At 42.4% G+C, this 24,495-nt stretch overlaps 1 protein-coding gene and 1 long non-coding RNA gene across 6 annotated transcripts in view; one reads left to right on the top strand and one right to left on the bottom strand.

Moving 5' to 3' along the window:
- Positions 1-24,495, top strand: part of FGD5 (FYVE, RhoGEF and PH domain containing 5) — a 189,523-nt gene that overhangs the window by 111,001 nt on the left and 54,027 nt on the right. For 4 of the 5 annotated variants that reach the window (XM_025189558.2, XM_025189554.2, XM_006132847.4 and 1 more), the window contains exons 6-9: positions 14,734-14,885; positions 16,123-16,279; positions 20,753-20,840; positions 23,977-24,027. In XM_025189558.2, the coding sequence (XP_025045343.2) occupies positions 14,734-14,885; positions 16,123-16,279; positions 20,753-20,840; positions 23,977-24,027 (448 nt within the window). The remainder of the gene's footprint in view (positions 1-14,733; positions 14,886-16,122; positions 16,280-20,752; positions 20,841-23,976; positions 24,028-24,495) is intronic. The other variant, XM_025189555.2, reaches the window with a different exon arrangement.
- Positions 1-24,495, bottom strand: part of LOC142830923 (uncharacterized) — a 120,993-nt gene that overhangs the window by 62,714 nt on the left and 33,784 nt on the right. The gene's annotated exons all lie outside the window — the stretch shown is intronic.

Raw genomic sequence — 24,495 nt, 5'->3', positions numbered from 1 at the left:
AGACCCTGTAAGATTTGAGTCTATTTGATTGTGGGATGGTGTACAATGAGTTATTTGGGTGTTATAAGAACAACTTCATTTACTGCCTGGGAAAAACATTTGGAAAGAATAGGAAATGTCTTGTTTGCTCTCACTTCCAAGCTGAAAGTTGTATCCAGGGGATGGGGCTTTTGTTTTATGCCTGTGCTTAAAAGGCTTTAGCTTAGAATCATTCATTTGACTGAGTGTGCACTGCTTCGTTCCAGCTGGAAAATATCCTAAACTGCTGGTAATCCATAATAGAAAGAACTCCCATAAAAACTACAGCTCATAGGCTAGTTACGGGAAAACTCTGCTTTGACACTAATTGTATCTACTTAACGCCACAAAGTTGGCTTGAAGATACAAGTTAAAAAAAACAAAGAGGGCTTTCCTGGTCTGACCCCAAAATGTAAACCACTCACTGCTATCCCTTTGGGGAAACTGTAGTTTCCACACAGCCAATGTGTATTACAGAAACTGTAGCATTAGCTGTAGGTTTGTTGGCCAATACTAAAATGCGGTTGGAAGACAAGAGGGAAATCAGTCTAGTTTTCATGATGATTAAAACATATGGCTTGAATCAGCCAGTTAGCCTCATTCGAGTGGGGAAAGTAACCTGTGATAGCTATGTTACTGTGTTAGGTGATTTTTTTTTTGTTCTTCTTAGTCATCAGTTTCATGTGGAACACTTGGTGTTGGGCTTTCAGGGTAAACATTTGGGTCTGTAACTGAATGCTTCACTTAGGGTACATCTAGACTGCAGTGCTATTTTGGGATACAGCTGTTATCCCGAAATAACGTTTTCAGTGTCTTCACAGCATGCCCATTATTTCAAAAAGCAATTGAAATAACAGGTTTGCTATTCTGACTTCCTGGTAAACCTCATTCCACAAGGATTAAGAGATTTGTCAGAATAGTGGTCTATTTCAAAATTTGGCAAAATTCAAAATTTCCAAAATTGCGTAGACAGCACCAAATTTCGAAATAGACTATCTTGAAATAAGCTCAAAATAAGCTAGTGTCACAGTGTAGACCCGTGGTCCCCAACACGGTGCCCGCGGGCACCATGGCCCCCGCGGGGGCATTTGTATGCACCCGCCAAGTGCTTGGGGCTGGCCTGGCCCCAGGCACATGGTGCACGGTGAGCGCCGGCCCCGGGAGCGCCGCGGATTGGCCGCTCGCGCTCTGGGCACGGGGCGCTTGCAGGGGGCGCCGGCCCCGGGTGTGCGGTGCTTGGGGGGGGGGAGAGCGCCGGCCCCGGGCGCGCGGCGCTTGGGGGGGGCGACGACCCCGGGCGCGCAGCCCTTGGAGGGGGCACCGGCCCCGGGCGCATGGCTATGGGGGGGGCCTGCCCCTGGGTGCATGGCTATGGGGGGGGCCGCCCCTGGCATGCGGCTATGGGGGGGCGCCTCCGGGCGCGCAAGTGTCCTCGCCCCCTGGCGCCCGGCGGGCGAACAGCCATGCCCCCTGGCGCCCGGCAACCTCAAATGGTTGGGGACCACTGGTGTAGACACACCCTAAGGGTATGTCTAGACTACATGGCTCCATTGACGGGGCCATGTAGTCTAGATGTACCCTAAATTATATTCAGCTAAGGATTTCATTATCTTCCTTGCCATTCATTCACTTACTCCTGGGGGGGAAGCAGCATAGTTAAAATCATAGAATAGTAGAACTTGAAAGGATCTCAAGAGATCAAGTCCAGCCCCTGCTTTATGGCAGTACCAAGCACCATCTAGATCAGGAGTGGGCAATAAGTTTTGATGGGAAGCCACTTCAAGAATTTGGAAAGTGGTTGAGGGCTGCTATGATATTAATGGAGGAGGTGTGGGGTCTGGGATGGAGGTTGGGTGCAGAAGGGATCTTGGGGTAAGAAAAAAGTTGTGACTTGGGGCACTGGACTGGGTGCAGGGGGCTGGATTGTGACCTAGGGCATGGAATTGGGGTTCAGGAGGGGGTGCAAGGATTTGGGTTGTGAGCTAGAGCAGGAGGAGACTGTGATTTAGGGCAGGGGATTGGGGTGAAGGAGCGGGGCAGAGGATTTAGGAATGTGGAGGAGGAGGGGGAGGCAGAGAGTTGGGAAAGTGAGGAACTGGGGTGTCAGAGGTAGGTTCTGCCAGGAAACTTACCAGACAGCAATCATTCCTGAATCAGCTTCCCTGTCTGTCCCCACTCCCTGCACAGGCTGCAGCCATGTGTTCTGGAGCCCTTTGTACTTCATGGCTGCCTGTTATTGAAACAGGCAGCTCCCACTGGCCATTTCTGGCCAGAAACCAGCCAATGGGATTGTGCAGTGTGTGGGAGCAGCTCCTAAAGCTTTCCCCCCCTCGCCTCCAGACTCACTGTTTTAAAAGAAAAACCACCCTGCAGCCACATTTCAGAGCAGCATGTGGGTGGGACAAGGCAAGCGGGGAGCCTGCCTGGGGTTCCCCACTGCATCTGTGGGCCAGATCCGGTGGCTTGGTGGGCTGGATGTGGATTGCAGGCTGTATTTTGCCCCGGCCTGATCTAGATCATCCCTGATAGATGTCTATCCAACCTGCTCTTAAATATCTCCAGTGGTGGAGGTTCCACAACCTCCCTAGGCAATTTATTCCAGTTGTTTCCTTTTCTGCTTTATAATATCAATTTTTAAAATGTAATGCAACAAAGGAAGAATTTTAAATTTAAATGGAGAGATGGGGTCAAAATAATTGCTTGCATTTGAAAACCCCAAACTTTGAAGGACTCCAGATCCATACTTCACAGCTCTTTCTCCCTGCACCCTTTCTATTTCCTTGATTAGCCAAACCTTAGCATCCCAGCTGTCCCAAACTTCGGTCTTGAACTTTGCAGCTGGGGTTCATCTTGGGGTGATGAGAAGCTTCTGCTTCAAGTGGGCTTATTTGGTTTGCACTATTTCATTTTAGTATTTTTTTACACACAACTCCTCCTCCTCTCCTTCCCCCTCCCATGCTACTAATGTTAAAATAAAGTTGCAAATTCAGGCACTTACAAATAGGAAAATAACACAGTCCATGTTGGCTGTGCCCTCTTCTTCCAACCAGTCACAGTTTCTACACTTTTAGGATCTTCAGTCCAATCAGATGCCATTTTTAAGGTAAGGTTCCACCTGCACTTTAGTTATAAAATGTTTCCATGCTGGATATATGCCCCTTCATCTCCCAAAAAATACACAGTTGTCGAAAAAGCACAAAGACACTGGAGGACTGTTGTCCATAGAAATGATCAGCATGGCAGGGTTTTTTTAGATTAATCTTGATTATTCCTATTAATTAATTTTTCCATTTGTTGTGAAGAGATAAGCTGTAAATAGTTCCTTGGTGATAACATCATGAGAGGGATGAATTCATTCACTTCTTGGTCACTGGTTGAAATTCTCCTCAGGTTAGTAGGGATGGAAGGTCCTTGTGAAATGAGTGTGGTGGTCTTATTCCCATCCTTAGTGCAAGGTTCCCATATCCCAAGCAAACTTCATCACGCATAGCAGCAACTGGTTCCCTTGCTGGCTAACACAACTCAGTTGCACTCAAAAATAGCTAGGCAGCTGATGTGTTGTGGCTGCTGCTTCTTAAACTACACATGATCATATCATTATTACTGTGTCTTCTCCTATTGCCACTCATTTATTGTATCCACCTATTGCCTCTCATCATATATTGAAATTGTAAGTTCTTTTTTGTTGCATGTGTGTGGTGTTGTCAGATCAAGGGGTCCTTGACCCCAGATTGGAGATTCTAGAATGATGATATTATAACACAAATTAATAAGAGAAATTAATAAAGATGTTGCTTTGTGCATGTATGTAGTATTGGGGATGCATGTACATATACAAAACATTACTGCTCTATGCACCCCAAGTTACAGTAAGTACCACTTTGTATAACTAACACTGGCAGAAAAACTCCATTTTGCACCCCAAACTCACACAAATGTCTCAAGAAAAGCAGTTTTTCCTTATACACAACAAAAGTGGCATTGGAAGTGCTAGTCAGGAAAACTAAGCTTGGACAAACTATTATTTCTGTTTTATTATCATCTCCTTCTACAAAACCTTTTGAAAATGCTATTTTTAATGTCTTGCCTTTTTTTGCAAGCCCACATTGCAATAATAAAGGCTGAGAACTAAACCACACCCTCGCTGGTTTTGGGAAAAAAAAGTTTTTTCTTAAGACTGCATCAGAAGCTGCATTTTCCATCTCATTTCCAGCCTCGTCCGGAGCTGCTATTCGTTCAGCATAACTGAATCAGTTTGGCCTTTCAGTAGAGACTTTAATAGTTTGATTGATTGCCAAAATGATGACATTTCCATACACCCACTCTGCTATTGAGCTGAAAGAGTGGAAACATTGTGTTAACTCAGAAACTCTGTATCAGTTGGAGTAGTAGTTGTGATAATAATCTGGAGGGTTAGCTGTTATTTGCCCTACTGTAAAATAATGAAGTTCTCTGGAGTATGTTTTTTACAGGACTCAGATTTAATTTAACATTCACAACTCCTCTGGGGTAGCACTTCTTTGAAGTACATACTAACATTCTTTCACGTGCAAGAAAATAAGCAACACCTGATTTAATTCCTTGACACAAACACAGCTGTGACTTTACATTATCAAATATAGCATGTGGGCTTTCTAACCATTTACAGTGCACAATATCTGTTCAGGTACTACTTATATCAGCACTGGGTACCTACGCTAGTGAGTGGGCTGAACGAGTGGCCCTCCATCTCAGTGGGCTGCAAGATTGTCGTAACCAAGACTGTCTCCTGAGACAGGGTAGCGTTGCTAACTGCACTTGCATATCTAGAATTTGCAGGGTGTGCCACTCTGATGAGAGGTAGAGGGAGAGCACGGTTCTCACAGTTAATGTAGTGTGTGCCATCAGCACACACCTCACTTCACATGCCCTTGCTTTATGTGCATGTCACTTCAGTAATGCCAGTAGGGAAAAAAAAACCTATGCAGACAAAAACCAGCAGAATCTGGCAACCCTGCATATTGGGAACGGTAAACAAAATGTCTTGTGCGCCATACATAGAACCCAGATGAGCCATATGCGGCCCATGGACAACAGGTTGCCAGGTTGTTACCACTGACTTAGATGGACATTATGTAAAGACCGATATAGGCAAATTAAATAACACATCATGCAATCTTCTCTCTACTGTCAGCATACTTTTAAGTAAGGATCAACTTTTACAACAAAGTAACATTTTTGGCCCTAAAGCCTTTATAAACCAATGATATCTTAATCACTACTTACATGAAAAAGGTTGGAAGAGATCATCTGGTGAGTGATTGGGCTGAAGGCATATGTGGACTCCTTGGATACTGTTCAAAAGTTGACTGCACCAATCAAGTGCTTATTTTTCTAATGAAATGCTTTAGAGAATGGGGAATCCTGGTTAAATGAAGAGATAGTTTGGCTGTTACACTGTCTAAGGACAAATTGTGTCAGAGAACAGTAGCCCGTCCTCAATTTCATTAGGCTGAATTTATTTTCCTTATTTATTTATTGTTCTCTTCATCCGCAGTGGGAAAATAACTTTGAATGAGTGAAGTTTACAGTGGGAACACTTAGCCAAAATGGCCGTCAGACCATTTTGTACATCTCTTACAAGGAAAAAAAAATCATGGTTGGCATCAGGTCAAGTTCTTTGTAACAAGCCCTGTTGATACAGTATTCAAGATGTGCACACTACAGTTTGCCAATTCTTAAACTCATTTGCGGCATTTTCAATTTGTTTGTGTATGTGTGTGCATGCTGAGGTCAGAGTCCCTGACCTAGATTGTACCCAGCAATAGCAGGATAAGAGACTAATTGTGTCTGCTGCAATAGTTAGAATTTCCTGTCAGTCATCTGGCATGGTTTCTGCTAGGCTCAGTAATGAGAAATTTGAGAAGATCAGTGTTCAATGTAGTGCACGGGCCACTGCCACCATAGAGGTGCCACTTTTTAATTAGAAGTGCCACTTCCCCTTTCAAGACCAGAAGAGATGTTGAAGATAATAAGGATGCTCCAAAGAACAGGCAAACATAACTCACAAAGTATTATAAAGCAGTGCATGGATGCCTTCAACTTTAATATGCAGGTGCAAAAATCAAAGACTACAAGCCCTCTAGCTAGCATATAAGGCTGGGACAGTCAGAGAAGACTGGAGCATTGCATCCTGGAATATGTAGTCCTTGTGTGCCACTTCGCCATATTAGAGGAGAGGGTGGCTTTAGAGGTCTACTTCATTCCTTGCAAATTGTTATGCTTAAGGAAGACTTTGACTGTACAAAGATTAGGGACACCCTACAATTATACTCCCCCACCACCTCTCAAACCTCCTTAATGGGATGGAACTATTGGCCTCCCAGGAATTGATAATCTACATGATTTATATAAATAGATTTTTGGAGAATGAAAACTCTACATAGACATATAAGGCAATTTCCATTAGTATATAGGTTTATATCAATAAAATAGTATAAAAGTCTGAGAACTGGACAGGAGTTATTTTGGGATCAGGATAAACAATCAGTGTACAGACATGATTTCTTCATCTAAAATATGAATGTCTCCACCTCAGAACAGAGTCCTGAAAAACAGCTGAGGTTTTCCATTAATGTATCCGCTCAGTTCCCACACCTCAGTTTCTCTGTTATTGTTATTTTTTTAAAGTTTCCTTCTTTATTTGAAAGCTCGCAAATCTCAGCCTGAATGAAATAGTCCTTGAGACTTGTTGAAATGCTGTAGGTGAAATTCTATTGGGCTTGCTTCCTCTAGAGAACTTCTAATCAACTCACTGAATCTATAGCTAAGAATACAGGAAGAGATATAGGAAGGGAAGGGATATTGGCCAGGCCATTATGGCTTACAGAGCTAAATCTTCAGCTAATCTAAATCAGCATAGCTTCATTTTAAGAGAGATTAAAAAGCTTTGTCAGTTTACACTAGCTAAGCATCTGGTGTGATCTGATTCATGTCGTTCCCTTAAAGTAAATGAAGTTACACTGATTTACACCAGCTGAAAGAGGATTTTACGCCAAGAGTGCTGTTCTACTCCAAAACAAGACTGCAAAAATAGCACTTCAGCCACATTTATTTTCTCTTGCTATTTCCATCTCAGATATGCTCTGTTTGTAAGTAAGTTGATAAGTTTTTCCTAACTGTCAGCACCACACACGTATTCTGGGATCTGAAAGTTGTTGGTTTTCTTCCTGTTTCGTGCATCACTATCAGTAATAAGATTCTATATAAGCGACAAGGAGTCCTATAGCACCTTATAGACTAACAGATGTATTGGAGCATAAGCTTTCGTGGGCAAAGACCCGCTTCATCAGATGAAGGTCGTGGAAATTTCCAGAGGCAGGTATAAATATGCAGGCAAGAATCAGGCTAGAGATAACAAGGTAAATTCAGTCAGGGAGGATGAGGCCCACTCATTACCTCATTATCTCTAGCCTGATTCTTGCCTGCATATTTATACCTGCCTCTGGAAATTTCCACGACCTGCATCTGACGAAGCGGGTCTTTGCCCACAAAAGCTTATGCTCCAATACACCTGTTAGTCTATAAGGTGCTACAGGACTCCTTGTCGCTTTTGCAGATCCAGACTAACATGGATACCCCTTTGATACTTGACAAGATTCTATATAGGTCATATTCTACATTCAGTTACACTTACCATGGCAAAGATCACAACTTCCACTGTGACTGAATAGTACCTTGCACACTATGGTTGCTCCCAGAAGAAGAAAGATAGACAGATAAAATGAATGAATAAATAAATAATACGCATTAACTGATTGCTTAGAGGTCATTACCTATTTAGGAAGGATCGAGTGGGCAAAAGGAGAGGAGGAGTGTCACCTACTGACATACCAGGACCACTTACTGTAAGCCACTTACAGGACCACTTATCCTCTGTAAGCCACTTACTACGCATATTCATCTCACTGTGCTACACAGAAACAGTTGAGGCTCAGTGATGCTGTCGGGTGTTGTCCATAGGCAAAAATCTCGTGAAAAGTAGCAGTGTACCCAGATGATAAAACAAAACATTCTCTTTGCTTCAATGATAGTTATGGATATCTTAGTACCTCCTTTCTTTCAACTTCTAAATCTTTACAACTTCGTTTTCTAGGGCTTGCAGCTGTGTAGTATATGAGCAATGTTGGAGGTAATTCAAAGGGAATTAGGAGATTTAGTCTAGGAATGTGTGTCAAGTACTTTGAGAGTCACATGTGGAAAGTGCAATATGTGAAAATTATGTTTAGATATCTACACACTTGTTTATGCATACCAAAAATTAATACAAGATTTATGTCTTAATTTAGTTTTTTAAATCCTTGCTCTTACCCTCCAGTTAGTGAATGTGGATCACCCTATGCAGATTGTCAATTCACATGTCTATGCAAAAGCTTGAGCAGATTTTACAAAATCGCATAGTACTCTGTGCCCACATGTTACAGTGCAAGACTGCATCCCTTTTCGGAATCAGCTGCTATGGAGCAGAGCCTGAAATGGAATGGCTTTGGTTCATGCCTCTATTTTAAGGAAATTTTGACCCAGCAGGAAATTATACGACCTCAATGTTTGAAACCTTCTGTGTTTGGCTGTGTTGTTCAGATGATGAATTTAGAGACTTTCAGGTGCCATAATTGATTGGAGTTATTGGGACTGCACAACCACTTTACCTTTGATTAATGGCTTCCCAGGCACTCAGCACTTTCAGCAATGGCATACACTTTTTGGAAATGGATGTTGATAGCTATTACTATTATATTTCAAGATTTGGTACTAATCATTGTAAGGCTGCCTATCCAGGTAATTGGAATTCAATAGTCTCTCAGAGAGTTAATTATAATCACAAAGCTGGGCGATTAATGATTAATTAAATTTGCTGAGATTGAGTGGAAGAGAGGTGCTAGTCTTTTCATTCCTTTATGGTATAAAAAGGACAGTTATTGGTCTGTTGACGTTCATTTGGAATGAGTGGCCCTCACCACTGCCTGGAGCGTGGGGGCTCCCCCCACACCAAGACCTTAGCTCTGCTTGGAGCACATGGCCCAGCGCTCCAGCCCGGCACTCTGGCGGTGATTTAAAGGGCTCTGGCCACCACTGCGGTTACTGTGGCTGAAGGCTCCTTTGAATCTCTGTGCCCCTGGGCAATTGTCCCCTTGCCCCCTTCCCAGTCGGTGGGCCTGCTACAGCTGCTAGGCTTCTCTTTTCTAAATCCTTAGTGAATCACAATGACTGAGGAACTTCAAAACAATTAGTAGATACAATTAGGAAAGGCATCCAGAAGAAGGATTGGTTGGTCCAAAGGAGGGGGGAAGAGTATGAAAGTCTTCCATAGCTATCTGAATAGTTTAAATCCAGTGGGTGCTTTTAGTGTCTTAAGTTGTAACTAGCTGGGCATATTTACATGAGGAAACATATTGGGAAGCTAGAAACTCAATCCCCTCTGAAGGTTAGAAAACTTCAACTAATCTCCAGCCTAAATTTATTTATGGCCATTTTATATCCATTCTTTTTGTGCCAGTATTGTCCTTTCGCTCAGAATAGCTCTTTTCCCGGCTCTGTCTCTGTCCACGCTGTTCCTGTTCTGCAGAACAAGACAGCAGTTCAGAGATCCCAGTGCTGTTAACCTACAACATTTCACCAGCATTAAAATAACACCTACAAGGCCCTCAGCTGGGGTAAATACAGATAACACACTTAAGTCAGTGGTGCTACCATTTTTTACCTGAGCTGAAGGGCTGATCTTCACAGTTATTGGAGATGGGGCCCAGGGTAAACTCTGGATCCATATTGGAACAGCCTCAGAATTTGTAGGAAAGGAAATGAACAAAAAGATAATTTTTCAACCCTTAAAAGTCTGACATGTTGGAAGGCTACTAGGTCATGTCTACTAGATCTAGCCGGAGAAGATTGTTCGCTTCTCCAAACTAATTTACCCAGCCTTCTTCAAGGCTGGATAAAAGAAGCAGTGCGTCATCAAATGATAAATATGACCATAATGGTTTCTTTTTATTGAGCCTTTACTTCCTTTCTCAGCACATTCAGCCACACTACATACAATGTGGCAGGAGGCCAGGAAATTGTCTCTGAGTGGAAAAAACTTGCTGCCATTTCTATTAACTCACCCAGCAAAATCACCTTCCCATGGAGTGTTAAAACAGCTGCATTTTTTCTTCTAATGAATGAGCTAATTTGAGCAGACAGCATATATGTTTAATGTATAATTTTTAAAAAAAAGTGGAATGTTGTTTTTAATAATAACTTGCTGTTTGCACAGTAGCATGTGAAGAAATATATTCACAGCATGAGTCCACCCTGACCATTAAGATACTAAATGTTTCTGTCTCAAGCCACAAAGTTCAGACAAAAGCAGAATTCAGCTTGTTTAAGCCTGTTGGAATAGTGACTCCTGATACTCTTTGTTCTATTTGCTAAAGCCTTGGACTAGGAGAAAGCAGACTTGGGTTCTATCCTGAACTGCACCATGACTTTTGTAATCTTGGGCAAGCCACTTAAATTTCTCTGGCCTCCTAAATCAGAATTAAAGCCCTATCATTTAATATTTACTTTATCAGTGGAGTTGTGCTTACTTGATCTTCTCATGTGCACTGTCAACAGAACCATCACTTTAAAAGGTTCTCCCTGCTTATTTTGTCACTGTCCAGATACCTGAGGTGACAGCTTTTGTGATGTGGACACACAACTCAAGCTTTTAAGTCACCACTGAAGCAGTGTTATTCCAGTTCCCTGGGGACAGATATCCACACCATAAAAACCACCAACCCAATTGGCTCTGATTGGCAACACTGCTGACAAGTTCAGCAGAGAAGCTAAGTGGACCAGAAGGCTGAGCTCCCCTCTTATCTGTAGAGGCTGTTACTATGGGTCAGATGTGAGTCATGTTCATGGGGCAGTGCGTGGGCGAGTCAGAGACAGAGTTTCAGTAACCAGGGTTATCAGTCTGGTGTCTTACAATTCCAAGCCTGCCTTGAATCTCTCATACTGCCGTAGTTCCTTGTGTGTTAAAGTTTGTGAAATAAGTCCCTGCAACTCCCCCTGTGAGATTGACAGCAGGCCATCCAAGCTGACAGGTACATAATACAGAGTAATATATTTCTACAAGTGAAAACAATGCTTGAATGGGAACAGAAGAGGAGGTGTCGATCATGAGACTATCCTGTGGTCCACTGCATTTTTTTCCAGGATCTGTTTATGTGACTGACCAGATTATGTCCTGAGTCTGTCTTGAGACTCATGCAAAGGACTGGCTAGCTTTGTCTTTAACAAGAGCTAATGGAGCACCCCCTCACTTCATAGTCTCACACACAAAAAGCAAAAGAAGGTCAGATAAGGACAGAATCTTTTTATAAAACAGGAAATTTTGTAACCTCCACTTCTGCCACTGCTGCTCTGTAAGGAGCATTTACATCCTACAATTAATGGGCCTCACTTTCAAACTGGCTTTGCAATTAATTGAACTCTCCTCCCTCTCTGTTTCCCTTTTTCTCTCTTCCCACCTTTCCTTGTACAATAAAACTCCAGACACTTCCTGGTTTATTGGGATGCAAAGAAAGGATTGGGAAAAGTTCTAAATTACTTTTTAAATGATTCCATACGGTTCTTCAGCGCCTGCCCTCATCACAAGCTGGAATGTACTTCCAATTTCCCAAATTTTCATTTACTTTTGTAGACAATGTGGGATCCAGTTAATTCACCATAAAGATCCCATTGGCAGAAAGCATGAAATTTGACCACAAGAGCTCTACCTGGTCCAGACTAAGGAACACCCAGCTGCCTGGCTCAAACACATCTCTTAATATATCCATTTCAGGGGAATACAATATCTATTCACAGTTCTGCATGATGCTCTCCAGGCATATTTCTGAATTGGCTAATATCCTCTCTGTTCAGTCCAATAATGCTTTGTTGTAGTAGTGATAGTGAAGAATTAGGCGCTGGAGTGTTATGCATCACAGCAATACCTCTCATTTTGTTCTTTAGAATTTTCTTGAACAAGGATTGCTACTTTCTAATACTCTGCACTACTGTGTAGGAGACCTCACTTCTAATCCAGGTCTTCTAGCCCCAGAGCTGGCAAGACACAACAGTAGCACTTGTTTAGTTTAAAGATTCACCCCACTCAACAATAAACTATTTACCTTTCCACTATAAAACACCATTGTGGCTGCTGTGCATTCTTAGAAAGACAACCCATATGTTACATGTCCTGATGAGTTATATGTTAATAGTATTCTTGTGAATGTAACATGGAATCCCCTAACTTTACTGAAAAATAAAAGCTCCCAGTCCAATATCCAATGGAATATCAGCATTTTAGTTCAGAAAACTAGTAACTGGATATTTTATCAGCTCTGAAACCATTAAGATAGCTTTTGATCAGAGTTCCATTCAATCTGCCGTGAACAAAAGAGGCAATATGCTACATTTTCCCCTGGTGTTCCTCATTTCCAGTGAGTCTGGTGGATGAATTTAATCCAATGCCACCACCTTTCATTTATATAATAATTTGCATAACATTGCACTCCAAAACAATGCACACACAATATAATTACTTTCCCCACCATGAAAAGGCAGTTACCTCATATTGCACACCAGCCAGCAAAATAACCATAGCCCTGAGGAAGGTTAATATAGAATATCATGTTTGTGAGACTTCAGGATGAAAAAATGATGGCTGCAAAGTGGTATTAAAGTAAAGAAAAACTAAGGAAAGCATTAGGGATCTTTTGATGGTCCCATGAGAAAATTAGTCACTTCATTTAAGCCTTGCTCCAAATGTATCCTTTGTATAATTACTTTCACTCCAGGACAGGTAAAGCAGAATGATTTTGGACTACTATATTATTTTTGGCTTTCCATACTTTACTTAGCAGGGCTTCATGAAATAAAGGTGGTTAGATGCTTTACCTGCAGTTTCAGCAGTTTTGGTGCTTTACTCCTATTTTGAGTCTCTCATAAATTCTCTAGAAATAGACCCTGCTATCAGTGTTCCCTGTAAGTTGAGTGCTTGAGAGGCCATCCAAGACTGATTCAGGTGCCATCCAGCTGATTAGCAGAGTGTCAACAGCTGCCTGCAACATGTGTTTCTACTGGTGGTGCACATCTGCACTTCCCTTGGTGCATATAACAAACATTATTCTGCACATAAATAGAAAACTATTAGTGGGAACACTGCCTGGTACATCTGCAGTTAGATTCTCTAGAAATGCAAAAGAGATAAATAAATATCAACAAATTTCCAAATTAAAGAAAAAAGCAAAGAACATTGGGAATCTGACTTACAATACCAACAAAGAAATAAGAATTACTGTGTCCAAGACCATTTGGAAGTTGTCCCTGCAAAACTCCCTACTAAGATTAGGGATGTAAGCAACTAGTTGAGTAGTCAACTACCTGACAAGCCTAGGTTTATTGGATAGCCGAGTCACTACTTGACAAGTCACTTCCCCTCCCCTTTGCTGCTTCTATCCCCCATCTCCATGTGAGGATGGGCAGGGGAGGCAGAGGCACAGCAGGGGACCAGGTACAAACTGAGAATCAACTGACCCCCCTGCATCTCTGCCTTTTAAGTGTAATAAGAGCAACCTGACATCATCCTTAACTGAGATGTTTTCTTTTCTTATCCCACTTAAACTCTTACTACCCATATGTTACATGTCCTAATGAGTTATATGTTAATAGTATATGTTAGTTGTATTCTTGTGAATGTAACATACGGAATCCCAACTTTATTGAAAAATAAAAGCTCCCAGTCCAATATGTTACTTTCATCTAATTTATTCATGATGGTATTTCAGGGTTTTCTACTACCCAGCATTGCTCGGGTCCTTAACTTAGATAAGTTTTGGTTTTCTTCATTTAAATCATTGTTGTGGGGTGGGACTGGGGATGAGGGGCTCAGTATGCAGGCTGTCCTGGGAAGAGAGAGGACAGCTCCAGTCCTCTCTTACTGCAGCAGCTTACGGCCAGATGAGAAGTGCCTGACCATGGCAGCTGCAGCAGGCACAGCCGGAGAGGGGTGAATGTCCTCCAACTGGGGGACAGCCAGACACAGAAACAGACAAATTCTCTGAAATATATAGTAAACAGCTGTCCCTTTCTCCACCCTTGCCAGCCCAATAGGGTTATTGCAGTCCCGGTCCCCATCTCTGGCTCCTTGCTGTCCCACTGTGGTCATTCTACAGTACAACTCCATTCTACCAGGCCCCTCCCTTTTCACTTTATGAGAAATAACTCAGTTATAGGCACATCCCATTGTCCGGGCACAACCAAACTCTTGTCTTGCTTTAAGTTAAAATAAGAGGAAGTTATATACCAGATTTGGTGGTCCTAGCTGTTACACTTTAGAAGTTCTTGAACAAACAGACTCTCAAATATATAATAGAAGATATTTTGGGTTCTCAGTACTCTGGACTTTAACTCAGTACTCTATACAATTACTGAAATGTACAGTAACTGTGAAACTATTGGGTGAATGAAAATTTATCCTATGTTCTCATTCCTCCTTTGCCTGTGATATATTAATATTTATGGTATATGGTATATCTTATAATTCCCGTAAAGTTTCCTGTTTGCAAACAAATTTTGGAATTTAAAGGAAAAGTTAATAATGGTTTAAGTGCCATAAAGAACCTCTGATCTGTTGCCTTAGCTGCTGTGTAACAGGTGATGTATTCACAGGATTTCCATGAAGCGATCTTGAAAGTACTGGGGGATGACGATGCAAGTGAGAGGGAGGAGGTGAAGCTCAAGCAGGGCTTGAATGAGATCCCTGAAATCCACAAACTACACCAGGAGATATTGGCAGAGCTGGAAGAAAGAGTCCTCAACTGGTAAGTGACAACTTAATGGCCTTGTCTTGTCCTCAGTACATTCAAAATATCTTGATTTTCCTTTATTCCAAGAACCACTGGCAACAAGGTTAAGATTCCCTACCATGATAAAACATTGAATACAGCCCAGGACTCCTAAGCAGCCCCATAAATCAGTGGGTGAACAGCTCAACTCGCAACATTTGCTATGTTTTTACAGTTCCTAGCAACATTGGGTCCCCAATCTGGTTGAGTCCCCTAAGTGATTGTCACAAAGCAGTCTAATGTGTATGAACCATGAGTCAGACTCAAATACCAGGAAGAGGGAACATGCAAAAAAACCCCAAAAGAAAAAGCAACTCTCAGAAACATTAAGAAATATAGGAAAATATCTTTTTTTTTAATTGTAGATCTCATAGAAATTGAAATAAATTAGAGTAATTCCCATGGTGACTTCATAATATAATAACTCCCAGTTAAAAGAAACTCACTCAGCGTTTGAACAAGCCTTTGCGTGGGCTGAGTTTTCAGGCTAAACGCAATCTTTCAGAGCCGCTGAAATAAAAATTGTCCTAGCTGAGCTAAATCTTACCAAGACAAAACAATTCTCTGTTTTGCCTAGACACAGTCTTTCAGTGCCAGAGCAAATCTTTTAAGCTGGATAGGCCTCTGTGGCTCATTCTTGCTGATACAGATACAAATTTTTTATCTAGAAGCCTGCATATTTGCAAGTATCTACTTTATATTCATAGGTATCCAAATCTGGGATGTGGAGGCAAATATCCACAGATCAATTTTGCAGATGCAGATGCCAATTTTATAACAGTGCAAGGATCTACAGATGAGGGATTGTAACATGGGTAAGGAGAGGGATCTGTGAGTGAAGGGTGTCTGAGCGTGGAGTTATTCTCCCACTAACCCCAGCATTCAGAGCAAAGTTTCTTGTTCACCCTGGCTGTGTTGCAAAGCTTGCTTGGAGAAATGTGAGCTATGTGAGCCCATTAAGAAGACATTCTGCCCAGCATGTATGTATATAGTTGCGGCAGGTAGAGTTATAGAACAGGGGCTGGCCCCAAACAAGACCCATTCTTCCACAGCAGATTCCATTGCCCAGCACTTCAGTTAAACCTGTGCCTTAACTGAGAGCTCATAATGGCATTAGCCGGCATGCAGCTGATACACAGCATTTGTGTAACCAGAATGAAATGGGGCATTTTTTGTTATTTATTGGCTTGGTCTTCTCTTTCTTTCTCTTTAGGGAGGAACACCAGAAAGTGGCCGATGTTTTTCTCTCAAGAGAATCAAGATTCAATCACCACACAGCATATATTATGCAATTTGATAGGAATTTGGCTTTGCTGGATGAAACCCGCCTTAAATCTTCTCAGCTGGCTACTGTCATCCAGGAGTTTGAGGTGAGGCCCTGCTTCATTTCTCTACTTGCATTAATTTATGGTTGCACTGCATTGCTTTCTCAAAGACATTCCTGTCAGCAACTTCACCTGCCTTCAGAGAAGGTGCGGAGGAAGAATCAATGATCACTTGCAGAACACACTCTGAAGAGACACTTGGAGTGTGTGTTTGTGCATGTGGATTTGCGTGTGTGTGTGTGTGTGTGCGCGCGCGCAAGTATATGTAAATATATTTCACAGAATCATAGAATCCTAGGCCTGGAAGAGACCTCAGGAGGGTCATAGAGTCCAGCCTCCTGCCCAAAGCAGGACCAGCCCAACTAAATCATCCCAGCCAGGGCTTTGTCAAACCTCTAGGGATGGAGATTCCACCACCTCCCTAGGTAACCCATTCCAGTGCTTCACCACCCTCCTAGTGAAATAGTTTTTCCTAATATCTGCTCATCTGTGTATTGAGGGAATCCATCTCAGCCCTCTTTTTTCCCCCCTCTTTTTCATTATTTGGCATATTTAAAGCTCTTTGAAGCTATATAAATGCTACAATATATAAAATTGTGTAATACATACATTATCATCATCCCTTCTCTTCTCTGCCCCTCCATCTCTCTTCTCCTCATTCTCTAACGCTGCATTTCATTACATTTTAAAAAGCCTCTTACTGCTCCTTCCACTGCTCCCCCTACTTATCGGTTTGTCCTTTTACCCTATGAAGCCAGCACACCTCCTCCATAATAACCAATAGTATGGCAAGAAAGTAATAGCAGGAAAAAAGGCATGCAGAAAATCCACTGGCAAGGCCAGAGAAGTGTTGGAGTCAACTTCCGGACTCTCATCCCATCCCTTCCACCAGCTACTATGTGGTCTTGGATGAGTCAAGTAACTTCTCTGGCCTTGTCATGGTGGGCAAAAAGTGTGCTTTTCAATTATTAGCTCAGCTAGTTTCACACAATTAACCCTGTGATGCTGAGCACAGTGAAAGAACCTACACAGAACAGATTGAAAAACCCACCCCGACCCAGGCTAATGCCTGTAAAGCTATACTGGCTGGCCACATTTCAGACAGCCAGCTGATGTGTTAGCTTGTGTCTTGATGGAGCTTTTCAATCAGCTTAAGCTTTTTGCCCATCAATATAGAGCCTTTCATTTTTGCCATCTGTAAAAAAGGGAATAAATGTAGGTGATAAGGAGGTCGTAAGGATAAATAGGCTCCGATACTTTAAAGGTTATTTATAATGTCAGCTCCATGAGGTATAGATTGTGTCGTCCTCTACAGCATGTCTGACATTTTATTAGTACTAAATCATTGCAAGAGCCATTTGAAAGTCAACACTTGCCATCGGATAGCTCATGGTCACGGATGTAAGTTCCTGTTCTAAGCAGAAGGGAGGACTGGAATCTTGCAATCCATTGAGCAGAATCTTGGCAAATGTAGGCTTTTTATTGACAACCACTGTGCTTCTTACCAGGCTCAGTCAACCTACCCTACACCTTCTTGTCTTCCTGATGCAAAGTGAGGACGAAATCCTGCTTACAAAAAGATGCTCCTATGAGTAAGATAAGAATTATTTGGCCCTACAATTGAACAGAAGATTAATCCAGAATAAGGAGTAACATTCAAACCCTTCTTATATCGTTCTTAGAAATGGGAACACCTGGGATTTTTTTTGACCCTTATAACTCATCAGCCCAGAGCTTAGGGTCTACTCTGGGCATGATTCTCCTTGACTTTAATGCTTAGAGTTCAAGGCACTATGCATGATCCAGTAGTTGCAGGATTGGACTCTGCATGATTGGATCCTTAATCCTCTTCTTGTTGTCCAGGGAATTAATCAGTTCATTTGTTTTCTTCTCAAGATACCTTTGGTGTTTTCTAAAGAAGTCTGACTGCCTTCTTTACCAGCATCCCAATGCCCACGGAGGCAGAGCAGTATCAGAGGTGCACCCTGGCCCTGGGTACACAGCAAAGAATACCTTTTGTCAGTGTGTTTGTAGTTGAACTGCAAACAAACAATCAGAGTTAATAGGATTTTGATTTGAGTCATAAATCCAAGTACAGGAGCATACTGTGCTGTTGCTAACCTGGGGCTTCTGTTCACTAAAAACTGCGTAAAGATAAAGCATAAATAATCATAAAATTAATTGTGCATTTAAATGAAGAAAGGTGAGGGTTGCCCCCTCCCCCAATTTTTAAGATGGCACAGATTTTTGTAGTTTTCACTGCTTTAAGTACTAAGAACCAGTTTTTCAAAGAACCGATTGGGGTTTGCAGTTGCAAAGTGGGTACAGAAATATCTGCACCTCTGTGATGGGTTTTACATGGGAGAGAGGGAGGAAGGTGATCTTATTTCAGTAGTTCTAGCCAAAACCAAGGCAGCGTGGATTATGCCAAGCCACTGAACAGTCCTTCAATGCCAGATGATCCTTGTGAGTCATTGGACTTGGTCTAGATACATCTATGAACTTGTTTAGGTTTCCTTGTTGAAAGATCGCTGGACCATTAATGCTGATTTTCAATCAGTCTTGGAGCACTGAGGAAGTTCCAAAAGCCTATGTACCAATTTTTAAAGAGGGTAAATGGAAGGATCTGGGTAATTATAACCCTGTTAATCTGACATCAATCCCAGGCAAGATGATGGAGCAGCTGATAGAAGCTCAATTAATAAGCATTAAAGGAGAGTAACATTATTAATGCACATCAACATGGGTTTATGGAAACTAAAACCTGTCAAAAGAACTAGGTATCTTTTTACATGAGATTACAAGTTTGGTTGATAAAGCTAATAGTTTAATAATATACATAGATTTCTTGTAAAGTGTTTGATTTGGTACAATATATTTTGATTAAAAAAGCTAGAATAATAGAAAATGAGTATAAACAGCCCTTGCTAGGTTAATTAATTATGAAAGAAAGCCCCATGAGCATAAGCTAAAACAAACCACCAACATAGGGTACTGGCATTCCTCACCACAAGGTGAGAGCCTTCTCCCCAGACTCTAGCCCTCTCTGATCCTCCAAATTCAGCTCTCTAGCCATCAGGCATCTCCCCCTGCTGCTCTCTGCCTTCAGTCCTCTCCTGCTTTTTCTAGCCAATGTCTCTGGCTCAGCAAGATCAGTAGGCAGCTCTCTTTGCTGGCTATCTAGCAATTCCTCCCTCTTGCAGCAAGGGCCTGAGGAACTTTCTGATTGCTGCAGGTTTCTCCGAGTAACCCTTTGCTACTCTTTTTGTCCCTCCTCTGTGCTCGGGGAGTTCTCACCTTTCCCCTCCTATCTTCCTTTGGGTACCCTACAGCTCACCTGCTCTCTTTTAAGACTAACTGGGAGTCAACTTATAGTCACAGGTGCACTGGCCTCTTCCTCTTAAAGGACCAGTATCACCCTGTGATAAACACAGTAAAGTGTCATCCCTGTCTCTCCATCTATACTGCCATATTTCCAGAGTGTTCATCACTCACAGCCAAATATAGCAATAACATAAAGCATCACTGCTGTCTGAAACTGGACTTTCTACTGTACGCTGTCTTTCATTAGTACATATTGCTATCACTATTAACCTTTTCCCCCTTCCTCTCTTTCCAAGTCACTGCAAGAACTGTGCAGACATTGACTAATGAAAGTTGAAGCCATATAAAACTCAGTTAGTTTTGGAAGTTGGACAGGGAAATCAAACCACCTGAGAGACTGCTGGGTTTTTTGTTTTTTCATTGGAAGATCAGCTTCCCTAACTCAGCCTCACTGGGGTATTTTGCTGTATTTGGCTCACACTTATTTGGATTCTTAAAATGAAACCCAAGAGACATACAATTTGAAAAGTGGCAAAAGGTCTGGGAGAACCCAGCAAGCTTCATGATGATCTGGTTGCTTTGGATCCTTGGATATCATTCTAAGGATATGTCTACACTGCAGCACTATTTTGGGATACTTCCGGTATTCTGAAATAGCTATTCCACATCTTTTAAACAAGTCCATTATTTTGAAATAACGGGTTTGCTATTCTGACATCCCTGTAAACCTCGTTCCATGAGGATTAAGGAATGTTTCAGAATAGCAGTTTATTTCAAATTACAAAATGAGCTATTTCAAAATTAACTCAAAATAACCTCCACGGTTTGCATAGCTCAAATTGCATAGCTTATTTCAAGCTAAGGGTGAAGTGTAGACACACCCTAAGATCTCTTCTGCCCTTAGCTTCTGGTTGGTTCTCTTTTTCTCACTTTCTCCAGCCTGAACTATTGTGTGGTATTAAATATGATGCTACAAAATGATTATTTTCCTATATTGGTTCTTTATATTGATGAAGATTCTGATCTAAGCTCTAATAGATGATGCAGCTAAGTGGCTAAATGGGGAACAGTTCAGTAGCACTTGTGCATGTAGTTGCCATGGCAGATTTTCCAGGTGGTGCATCATGCATGTGAGAGCAGGATGCAAACTACAGAGCATTGACTATTATGTTTTTTTCCATCTCTTGAGGATAGCAGAATCCTGGCGGCAGCCCCGTGAGTGTGAAGCACCAATTTCTGAAAGTGGTACAGCGCATATTCCAGTACCGTGTGCTACTCACAGGTCAGCAAGATCAAAGCACTTCTAAACTTGCTATAGAAGAGGCTATCGTTCATGCTCTGTTCTGGAGCCGTATGTAGAGGACAGGCAGAGGTGAAAGTAAGCAGGTGCACCCTGATGCATAGCTCCAGCAACAGCTGGCTGTGCTGTAGAAAAAGCCAGCAGGAGCTATTTAAAAAGCTGGCAGGGATCTGGGTTGCAATAGGACAGTACCTGTAAGATATTTTTAAGTTACTTTCACCGCTGATGGTAGGCCAGAGTTGGGGGACAGAATGGGATTAGAGCAGGGAAGGACAACCATGAATGGCCCTCCTTCATCTCAATGGGTCACAGCAGACCGTGGCCCACTAAAGTTCACTTGCAGCCCTGTGGCTCCCCTGTCTGTCCTCCCTCTCTTACACTTCTCAAAAACTGGGGCACTGGAGCCCTACATTTATCTGCTCTTCCCCCTCCATCCCAATACTTTTGGAATCCTGCAGACAGCTGATTTACACCATTCCAGCTCTGAGAGGGAAGGGGAGGAGTGGGGACGGAGCATGAATCAGGTGATTTGTGCTGAGAAACAGGGGGGATGCATAGGAAGTGTGGGTCTCCAGTGCCCCAGTGCATAGGAGACATGTGGGTTAAGGGGACAGCCAGGGGGTCCACGGACCACAGGTTGCCCACCACTGGGTTAGAGCAGTAGGCTAGACTCCTCAGGGAGCAACGATCCATTTAATATAATAGAAAAAAATCTCACGTATTAACAGAGATAGGTTATCTCCCACTTGTAGCTCAGGCCTAAGTGTGGAACAGCGAGGAGGAAACAGTAAACACCTCGGCTGTGTCTACACTGGGCCACTTATTCCGGAAAATCAGCCGCTTTTCCGGAATAAGCTGCGAGCTGTCTACACTGGCCCTTGAATTTCCGGAAAAGCAACGACGCTCTACTGTACAAAATCAGCCGCTATTCCGGAAAAACTATTCTGCTCCCGCTCGGGCATAAATCCTTATTCCGGAACACTGTTCCAGAAAAGGGCCAGTGTAGACAGCCCAGTAGTCTTTTCCAGAAAAGCGTGTCTATATTTGCCACACTCACTTTTCCGGAAAAAGGGCTTTTCCGGAAAAGCAGCCTGCCAATGTAGATGCTCCTTTTCCGGAAAAACTGAAAATGGAATAGTATTCCGTTTTAAGCAGTTCCGGAAATTCATGCCAGTGTAGACACAGCCTATACTCAAGAGCTGATAAAAGGAAGAACATATTAGAGGGGACTCCTAGAAACTTAGAACAAAGGGAATGTCTGAAATTTTATTCACAGCACAGATTAGTAGCAGTTTCATCTTGCTCCAAACATATTGATCAAAGATGCAATTTATTTTACTGCTGTTTTGCTTTTTAGTAACAGTGATTCAGTGCATAGCAGTAGAAGGTTGTTTTGTGACTGACTGACCTGCTTCCTTCTCTGGATGTATCCACACTAGATGAGGCAGCCGTTCAAGGAACATCAGTTACATGTAACATTTAGCTATCTTGTTTTATCCTTATAGAGATTTAGCGCATCCATACAGCAACGCTGTTCTGATAGAATGAATGTGTGTCCACACACACAGTGCCCCTTACCACCAAAGTATATTCAGGAATGCCACGTGCATTGAATCCCTTGTGACCCAGGCCAATTGCTGAGAGCTTTAGGACAATTACCAAACACGAGGAACTGCATTGTTGGACAAAATTAGAAGAAGTAGTGCAGCTGAAATGCTTGTGGCTTCCCAATCACACTTGGGAGAAACTATTGTAGACAGCACTAGTTCATCCAGACATGTTCCTGGCATTGCAGCCAACTGGAACAATCAATGCTTCTGAATCACCTAGGATGGCTGTCGCACACAGATACAAGGTATTGTATAGACACTGAAAGACATTCTGAACAATGGGTGGCTGCACCAGTTCATCTAGTGTAGAGAAGTCCATGGATGCTAGCAGATGACCTCACTCAGATGACAGAACTGGCAGGGTTTGTTAAGGCATAGTCATCCAATTTCTCTGCACAGTGTGAAAATAACTATTATGTTCACAACTAGCTGTTTCTACCCAGATAAGGAAGGGTATTTAATCTCTACACTGGGTGCCAACTTCTGCGCTACAGCCAAAAGGAGTTGCCCACATCAGTTAAATGCCTCTAGCCAAGTGCAGCTGGGAAAGGGAAACCTGAATACTACATGCCAACACAGCACATCACCTCCCTGCCAGACTGTGCACTGAAAAGCACAATAGCAGATTCCTTTCCAGATGAGAGATCAGTACAGAATCCAGATGAGAGACCAGTAAAGTTAAGTGTGGGAGGGCCTGGAGGAAATGAACTCACATGAGCGGGGTGGGAGACTAAGGACAAGGGAGGAGGTGTTTCATGATCTATTTAGGCCTGATTTTCAAGTGTGAAATCTTGTATTAAACAAAGAGCTCATTTTAAAAAGTGTAAATATTTTCAGGATTGGGATTTAATAAAAGCAAACAGATACTGCTACAGTGATGAGGGTCACATAAAGGAAAGAAAGAAAAATACCTTTACTTACAGGAATAGCCCAACTCAAACCACTGGAACTATTTGAGTGAGTAAAGGTTGGCCTTTAAATAAGATTTCTATTATATATAGTTTACAAAGTCTATTTTCAAATTTTAATGTAGCTCCAGTGATCATTACTGATTCTCTTTGCCCAAAACACTGGAACATCAAGAAATATTAATTTCCTATTAATATAGGAAATAAATAACCATGCCTTCAAATGGGAAGAGAAAACGTTTGTCAGAAGTTCATTTATTAATCAAACTGAGTCACACTCAGGAGCTTCTCTTTCCTGAGAAACAGGGAAACATTTTAGTTAATTCCACTTACTAAAGGTTTACACCTGTCATGCTTTGTTTTGAATTTCAGATTATAATGAACCCAAAATATATTTTTAAAAACCTCAATAAAAATGCCAGGCTTAAACTTGGAAGGAAATTATATCAATCCAAACCTCCCTTAGTTTCCCATATAGGTGATTTTATAAAAGAGTAAAGGGTTATGGGATATTACGGCTGTGTGTTTCAGGTAGTAAAACCAAACTCTTTAATTATCTGGGAATTTACTGGATGTTCTTTATCTGACTGTTTTCTACAGATTATTTGAATAACCTTTGTCCTGACTCCGCAGAGTATGAAGACACACAAGGTAATTTCAAATAGGCAGAAAAAAAAACCCTTTTCTTTAGTATCATATATATAGTAGCCCATTGTCTGTGAGTTTGTAACACTGATGTACACGGCCACACCCCATGGCCATGTATGTCAGTGCCCCGCCCCTCTTCCCCTCCCTCTGTGGCGGTTCGGCCAGCCCCACGGCCCCCCGGACACCCCCTCCCGCCAGCGCTGCTTCCCTCCCCCCCTTCCTCCGGGCCCCCACCATCCTCCCCTCCAGCCCAACAGCCCCCAATCCCCCCCCAGCTCTGCTTTCCACCCCGCTTCCGGCCAGCCCTGTCCCCTTCCCCTTCCTCCGTGGCGCGCTGTGGCGCTCCCGCCGGGCCCAGCTGAGCAGTGCTCAGCTAGGCCCCGGGGGGGGGGGAGCAAGCGGTGGCAAGTGGCCCTTTGGGGTCCGTGCTCCCCAATGGAATTTACAACAATGTTGTATAAATAGGATCAA

The sequence above is a fragment of the Pelodiscus sinensis genome, chromosome 11, assembly GCF_049634645.1.
Source record: "Pelodiscus sinensis isolate JC-2024 chromosome 11, ASM4963464v1, whole genome shotgun sequence".
Taxonomy (NCBI): Eukaryota; Metazoa; Chordata; order Testudines; family Trionychidae; genus Pelodiscus; species Pelodiscus sinensis.
This window is presented reverse-complemented; position numbering and strand designations above follow the sequence as displayed.